This window comes from Myxocyprinus asiaticus, chromosome 7 (genome assembly GCF_019703515.2).
Source record: "Myxocyprinus asiaticus isolate MX2 ecotype Aquarium Trade chromosome 7, UBuf_Myxa_2, whole genome shotgun sequence".
NCBI lineage: Eukaryota > Metazoa > Chordata > Actinopteri > Cypriniformes > Catostomidae > Myxocyprinus > Myxocyprinus asiaticus.
The window spans coordinates 39,364,361-39,372,500 of record NC_059350.1 but is presented as its reverse complement, the minus strand read 5'-3'; the positions used below and the strand labels follow the sequence as shown (position 1 = coordinate 39,372,500).

Here is an 8,140-nt window from a genome sequence, read left to right as displayed (position 1 = left end):
TGATTAAACTACACTCTCCACATCCCCTCCCCGAGATTCCCCCCAAAAAACTAAATATTTGCCCCATTTTTTAGCAAATAAGTCCCTCAACCCCAGCCTTCTACTTACCGCCTCTTCAAATGCAGCTACCCTCCCCATTTCCACACACCACTCCGAAAAAGAGGGTGCTCCATTTGACTTCAACCCCTTAAAATTACTTGCCTGCCGATCATGAGACTGGTCATAACCCAGTTTTTTATATGATTGTCCCCTAAATGCATGACCGCTCCATCACCCAAAATACAGAGTCTGGGACAAAGCAAAACCTGAGTGTTCAAAACGTCGCACAAATACCTCTGAACCCTCAACCAAAACTCCTGGATCTTAACACACCCCCAAAAGACATGGGTAGTGTCTCCAACTTCTGACTGGCATCGCCAGCAAGTGGGTGTGTCTTTAAGACCAAGCCTATATAATCTAGAGGGGGTCCAATAAAATCTATGTAAAATCTTAATTTGCATAAAGCGAACCCTTGCATCTCTAGATACAGACTTGACATTTTTAAGAATCTTAGTCCACACTCCATCCTCCAATACCAAATTCAAATCTTTTTCCCATACTCTCTTGAGAGAAGTCAAGGCTCCATCCCCCAGACTCTGAGTTAGTAGGGAGTAATACACTGATGCTTCATGGCCTTTCCCAAAAGCAGCAATCACCTCTCCCAAAGCACCTGCCGCTTTAGGGGGGTGCGTGCCACTCCCAAAAATAGTGCAGAGAAGGTGGCGAAGCTGTAAATACTTATAAAACTGAGATCTGGGAATGCCAAAATGTTGAACCAAATTTTCAAAAGATCTCAATACTCCACCCTCATATAGGTCACCAAGTGCATTAACCCCCCTCACAATCCAATCTGACCAACAAAAAGGGGACTTATTAATACATAGTTTAGGGTTCTGCCATATGAATTTTATAATGTATTGTTAATCATCTTAGTAATTACAAAAGAGCACATGATAACATGAAGTCCATCAATAGTAGCCCTTCCTGGAGCATTAACTAATAAACAATAGAGAAAGTGCTCAGTGTCACTCACACAAACACTAAACACCATCAGGGTAACACATGTGAAATTAAAATAATGTAATAAACATTAAATAAACTACATCTAATATAACACAGAACACCCCATTGTACATAACTGATATTAAAAATATAACTAACTATTTCCATAAAATATAATGATATGTACTGTACATATATGTAGATTTTCACAGATATGTGCTGCTTTGTAGAGTGAGGTGCACTTCATAACACTCACAAAGAACTCTTCAACAGTAGAATACATCTCTTTAAATTCATGTTCATCCTCATACTAATGTGGTTGGCCTAAGCCACCTTACCTTACCTTACCTTACCTTACATAAATAAGAAACTTGGTCATTTTGTTCTCATATGCAGCACTACATATACTACATATACACTATACACTGTTGTAGTGTAGCCTATATGCAAAATTGTAAATAACCATGAAGGTCATCAAGGGGACAACATCTACAGCCAATGGATTCTCTGGTCACACTTTGCATTGGAGCCTTCCTAATGTATATTTGAAAATATATACTTGTATTATATATAAAATTATCTTTTAATATACTGAATATTATAAGCAGGAGCGTAGATTCCAGGTGGGATGGGGGGAGGTAACCCCCCCAATAATCAAAACAAGCAAGTACAACCTCCCCAGTATTTATATCATGATCAATGGAAACATGTAAATGCTTCACGCAGCAACCCCCCAATATTCAAGCCAAACCTATGCCCTTGATTATAAGTTATATTGGTACTCACAGATGTGCAACTTCCACAAAAGACTAATACAACAATTACTATTTTTATCATTGCAAACCGGATCTTATAAATTGTTTACTTTAGTTTTATGGTGATTCATCTTTCTGATGTCAGTAATTTGACAGTTTTAAAAATTTATTTAAACTAAGTAAGGACAGTAAGCTATGTACTTATTTAATAGAAACTATAGCTTAGTCATTGTGATGCTGTCAGGTTTTAACCTTCAAGTCTTACTGCATTATTCACAAAAAAACAGTTTTGCAAAACAGTATGTGCATGTGTTTCATTACACGTGCATTTTCTTTTACCCTTTATCTTTCAAATACAGATTAATGCTATTTTAATATGTTGTAATTACTTTTTAAATATTTTTTTTTTCACTAACTGTCCCTATCATCTTCATTCCATCAAACACAATTTATTTTCTGCATCTGTACCTTTAAGTCATCGCAGACAACTTCTCTATAAGTCCCCAAATGCTGCCGCCTAATAAATAGTACTACTGACTTGTGTCCTCGATTTCTTTGTTAGGTTCATAATATCATTAAACTATTCATAAAACACAGTTAATCAACACTTTATGTCAAAGCATATAACGAAAAGATAGAAGTTCAAAATAAATTTTTATTTACTGACAATGAGAGCAGTATCCCTCCGCCGGTTTGTTTGAATATGGGGTAAAGATGGACGCAGCTGGAGAGGCAGTTACTCTGAGTGAAAGCCATATTACGCATTGACACTTTATCTTCGATAGTAATAAACTTCATATGGGAAATATTTTGTGATATTCCAGTTATAAATCGCAGCAGAGTGAGCTCTTCACACCGCATTCAAGGTAATGTTACTGGTCATTCAGTGATATCAGCCTGCGCTAGCTGTGCTGGTGCAGTTGTCTCAACTTATGTTAGCTTGCTAGCTCCCAGACTAAGAAATCATACGTTATTTCAATTATTAATATCTTGTTTCGTACCATGGGGCAAATGCCACTCAAATGTGTAACTTTTGCACTGATTTTATTAACATTCATAACATTTAAAATGCATCAGTAAGGCTGAAGGTGGACTAGTGGCTCGTGTTAGCTGAGTGAGTGATGCACCGGTCAGATGCAACTGCCTTAGTGAGTCAGGTGGACAAGCCCTTGTTTTCGACTAAAATAGCACTATAAAATTAATAATGACATAAGCTGCTATGCTCTCCGTTTTATTATAATTACTAGTAAGGCATTTGGCTGTGTTATGACTCTCTGTTAGGGTTTATTTCACTCAGCCGGTAGTTTTCGCGGGGAACTGGAGTTATAGTTACCATGGTGACAGACCAAAAAGCCTTCACGCGCCTCTCTGTCAGTCATAAAGCTCGCGTGTTTTAAGTCTGTGAGGCGGCTGGTGTTCATTTTAAATAAGTAATTTAAAAAAAATCTTTAAAACTTATCTTAACCTATCATTCATAGACCTTTGCCTGCAAAGGTGAGGTGAAAGTAGATCTGTAGTGGAGGGGGTGTTGACAGTTTGACCAGGGTTAACCGTTTTAACGACCTTCCCTCATACGCAACAGCAGCTTTTCAGTACAATAGCAGACCTCATTTCATATTTCCCTGGCATTAGAGTTCACAGACTTAAGTTATTTCGGAATTACACTATCAAAATTTCTATGATACTACCATAGGCTGTTTTGTTTAGTTGTGTGACATGTGCCATGGTAATACTGTGTTTGTCTGGGCATGTATGAGATTAATACCATGATAACTAAGAAAAAAAAAAAGGTAAATGGTAGTCATCCAGTACTAAGTTAGGTTATTATTTAGTACTGTGGGATCTCTAGTACTGTACCATGGCACTCAATGCCATCTCTTGCAGAGCGCCCTGTTCTTCTATTCTAATCTTTTCTATTTGCAAAAGTAATGTTTGGGAGTTTAAAATGTATTTTTCCTACTGACACACTAAAGCTGAAGATATAAATAACCATCTTAAGACAAATGTATTTGTGAAACAGCTTAAGTGCCTAAAACCTCTGCACAGTACTGTATATATATATTAGGGCTATATTTTCAGTTAAAAAAAATATTGTCAATTACAGTGGTGAAGGTAATGCTCTGTCATTATGTAAAGTTTACTTAAGTTAATGTTGTCATGCTCTGAATGGCATGGTAAAAGTTGCTTGGCAGCTGGTCAACAAAACTCAGTTTGCAATGTATTTCTGATGGTGAGGAATGAGCTGAGACTTAATTTGAATTAGGATTATGTACTCATTTATGTAAGGTTAGTGTAATTGCTGATTAATTGATTTCAGCAGGTTCTGAGTGTACATTATGGCAACAGGCGGCGCTCCATTTGAAGATGGCACAGATGAGCAGGAGCAGCAAAACTGGACCATCTCCAATGGCAGCCTAGATGACAGACTCAATAACATGGTATTAATCAATCATTCGGATACTCCCAACATGACAAGAATGAAAGTTGAGACCTGTTTCAAACATAATAGGATTTATTAAATGAAGACTGCTCAGTCTATTGTTATTGAACAAAAAAGCGTTAGCAGAACTATGTCACCAGTTCACATTAAACAGCCATATTAACATTTATGATTGTAAATATTGACTATCTCAGGATTGGGGAGTGCAGCAGAAGAAGGCTAACCGCTCATCTGAGAAGAACAGGAAGAAGTTCTCTGCTATGTCAGAGAGCCGGCTAACCAATGACATTTCTCCAGAGTCCTCTCCAGGAGCAGGGCGACGTAGGGCTCGCACACCCCACACCTACCCTCACGTGAAGTATAGCACTCAGATGTCCGTGCCTGACCAGGCTGAGCTGGATAGACTCCGACAGGTCATAAATTTCACGGATCTGGATGAGGTGAGCTTGGCATTATAACCAGGATCAGGTTTATGATGCACTTTCACTGGCACATTAGACATGGCCAAAACAGGCTGTTGTTTCAGGATAGGGAGTGCATTGATTAGCATTGATCTAAAAAAAAACAAAAAAACAGAGAAGCAAGCCCTTAATAGATGGCTAGGAAATTTAGGCCAGCTCTTAAAGGAAATGCAAATGACGCAACTGTCCTTTGGTTAACCGAAATATCACTTTTCATCCCAACAGAGAAGCATTGGCAGTGATTCTCAAGGCCGTGCCACTGCAGCCAACAATCAGAGACAGCTGTCTACTGAGACCAAGAAACCTTTCAATTTCCTGCCTATTCACCTCAACACTAACAAGAGTAAAGAGCCCACTGCATCCGCCTTTTCCTCACCTGGGGGCAAGGAACCCAAGAAACAAAGCCCAGGGAAAGAGCTGTTTGCCCCAGTGCCAGCAGCGAGTAATGAGGCTTTTAGTCTGGATAGTGCCCAGGGGTTTGTTTTGGAGGATGAACAAGGAGAACTTACCTTTGACAGCAGTCAGGTAATCGAGATGAGAATTTGTTTCTTTTTAATGTGTATGTGTCTGTTTGAACTTGTACTTATTGTTGGTTCAATAATTACCTTCGATTACATGTTTTGGTCCGTATTTTTCAATGCATCATTAAAGGAATAGTTCTCCCAAAAATTATAATTCTCACATCATTTACTCACCCTTATGCCATCTCAAACTAAAATGACTTTCTTTTTCTGTGGAATACAAACAAATATTTTTTTGTTAGAGAAATTGTGGATATATCCGTGCAATGCAAGTCAATGGGGTCCAAAACTTTCAAGCTCCAAAAAAGTACAGTTGCAATCGAAATTATTCAACTCCCCCAAGCCAGTAAGGATTTACAAAGGTAAGCTTTTCTGATGACCCAGAATTTTTAAACTTTACATCTATATCAGTTGAGTGACGCATTCAAAGTCATAGTGTGAATATATAACCTAATATTTCTAAATAGCAGGATTTTTTTAAAAATACAGCCATGTCATAATTATGCAACCCCATGTAGCTGTTTCTTAAATATGTAAGGCTACACAAGTAATTGTTTTAAAACAAAATTAAGGCATCAATCTGCAATGGCACTTATTTAAGTTTTAAAATTTAAGTTTAGCGTTGTAAGCAAAAATTTATTTCTATGCAAAAAATGCAGTTAAAAATAAGCTGTCTCAAAAGCTAATAGAGGAGATTATTTCATTACACAAGAAAGGTCATGGCTAAAAGTACATTTCCAAGGCACTTCAATTTCCAATAGACAAAGTTGGCAGCACCATTCATACATTTTTTAAATATGGTACAACAGCAACCTTCTTGGGGTTTGGAAGAAAGCAAAACTTCACCAAGGGAAAAATTGACTTGAATATTCAAGAAGTAATAGGAAAGAAGTAGGAAAGACATGTGGAGTCCTGGAAGAAGGTTTTATAGATGTATGACACTAAACTGAAAATGAGTTTTAGAACCATGGGTCAGCAGTACGTCTGGAGTAAGATAACAAGGTGATGACAAGAACGACACCATCCCCACAGTCAAGCATGGAGGTGGGTCAGTCCTGTTATAGGGGTGTTTTGCGGCTGCAGGAAAGGACTATGTGACTGACACCTTGGATTCTTTCAGGTATCAGGCCATTTTGGCATGAAAAATTTGATGCCTTCAGTGTGTAAATTGAAGCTCAGTGATCACTGGACATTCCAGCAAGACAATAACACCAAGGATACATCCAAGTTGTCCAAAATCTGGTTCAGGGATAGGTCGTGGAATGTCCTTAAATGGCCCTTTCAGTCCATCATTAAAATCCCATTGCAAACCTTTGTTGGGATTTCAAGGAAGCAGTGGCAGCACAGAAACCAAAGAATGTCAATGAGCAGGAAGCTTTTGCTCATGAGAAATGTGTAAAAATTCTAATAGAGAGGTGTCCGAAGCCTGAGAACACTTACCTGAAACATTTATTTGCTGTTATTAAGGATAAAGGATGCTCCACAAATGATTGACTTTGGGGGTTGAATATTTTTGACATGACATTTATGGAGAGAATTAGTTATATTTTATTTTAAAAATAATTTGTTCTCAAAATCACTCATGTGTATTAAAAACTTACTTTGACTGTTTACTGATGTTTTAGTTGATGTGTTTTAATTCACATCATCAGAATGTATTGCTGGTCAGGGGGGGTTGAATAATTTCGATTGCAACTGTACATAAAGGCAGCATAAAGGTAATCCATACAACTCAAGTGTTTTAAAGGAATAGTTCACCCAAAAATGAAAATTCTCTCATCATTTACTCACCCTCATGCCATCCCAGATGTGTATGACTTTCTTTCTTTTGCTGAACATAAATGAAGATTTTTAGAAAAATATCTCAGCTCTGTAGGTCCATACAAATGCAATTGAATGTTGACCAAAACATTGAAGCTCCAAAAAATACAAGGCAGCATAAAAGTAATCCATATGAATTTAGTGTTTTAATCGATGTCTTCTTAGAGGGATAGTTCACCCAAAAACGTAAATTCTCTCATTATTTACTCACCCTCATGCCATCCCAGATGTTTAAGACCTTCTTTCTTCTGCTGAACACAAACAAGGATTTATAAAAGAAAGTATTAGCTCTGTATCAATGCAATTGAATTGTGATCAGGCCTTTGAAGCTCCAAAAAGGAGATAAAGTCAGTATCAATGTAGTCCATTTGACTCCAGTGGTTAAATCATTGTCTTCTGAAGTGATCCATTTGGTTTTGGGTGAGAACAGACCAAAATATAACTTCTTTTTCACTGTACATCTTGCCATTGCAGTCTCTAGGCAAGATCATGATTTCGAGCTTGATTACACTTCCTAGTGCTTGACGCATGTGCAAAGTACTAGGTGGCACTATAGAAAGTGTAATCAAGCTTGAAATCATGTTCACCAGGGAGACTGCTGTCATGATGTACAGTGAAAAAGGAGTTATAATTTGGTCTGTTCTCACCCAAAGCAAACTGGATCACTTCAGAAGACATTGATTAAACTGCTGGAGTCTGATGGATTATGTTAATGCTGACTTTATTTGCTTTTTAGAGCTTCAAAGGCCTGATCACCATTCACTTGCATTGTATGGACCTACAGAGCTGTGAGATTCTTCTAAAAATCTTTGTTTGTGTTCTGCAGAAGACAGAAAGTCGTACACATCTGGGATGGCATGAGGGTGAGTAAATGATGAGAGAATTTTCATTTTTTTGGGTAAACTAACCCTTATAGCGATTAATCGATTTTAGGTAAGAACAGACCAAAACATAATTCCTTTTTAACTGTACATCTTTCCATAGCAGTCTTTAGGCATAATCATGATTTCAATCTCGGTTACTCTTCCTTGTGCTTGACGCATGCGCAGAGTGCTAGATGGCGCTAGGAAGTGTAATCGAGCTTGAAATCATGATTGCCAA

At 37.7% G+C, this 8,140-nt stretch overlaps 1 protein-coding gene across 9 annotated transcripts in view; it reads left to right on the top strand.

Annotated features, from left to right (window-relative positions):
- The first annotated feature begins 2,507 nt into the window (after positions 1-2,507).
- The window catches only part of LOC127444115 (pericentriolar material 1 protein-like), a 68,366-nt gene continuing 62,733 nt past the window's right edge, over positions 2,508-8,140 (top strand). For 7 of the 9 annotated variants that reach the window (XM_051703314.1, XM_051703310.1, XM_051703309.1 and 4 more), the window contains exons 1-4: positions 2,508-2,662; positions 4,117-4,234; positions 4,431-4,676; positions 4,923-5,222. In XM_051703314.1, the coding sequence (XP_051559274.1) occupies positions 4,133-4,234; positions 4,431-4,676; positions 4,923-5,222 (648 nt within the window). In that variant the 5' untranslated portion in view covers positions 2,508-2,662; positions 4,117-4,132. Of the gene's footprint in view, positions 2,663-4,113; positions 4,235-4,430; positions 4,677-4,922; positions 5,223-8,140 lie in introns of all 9 variants that reach the window. The other 2 variants (XM_051703313.1, XM_051703308.1) reach the window with 2 other exon arrangements.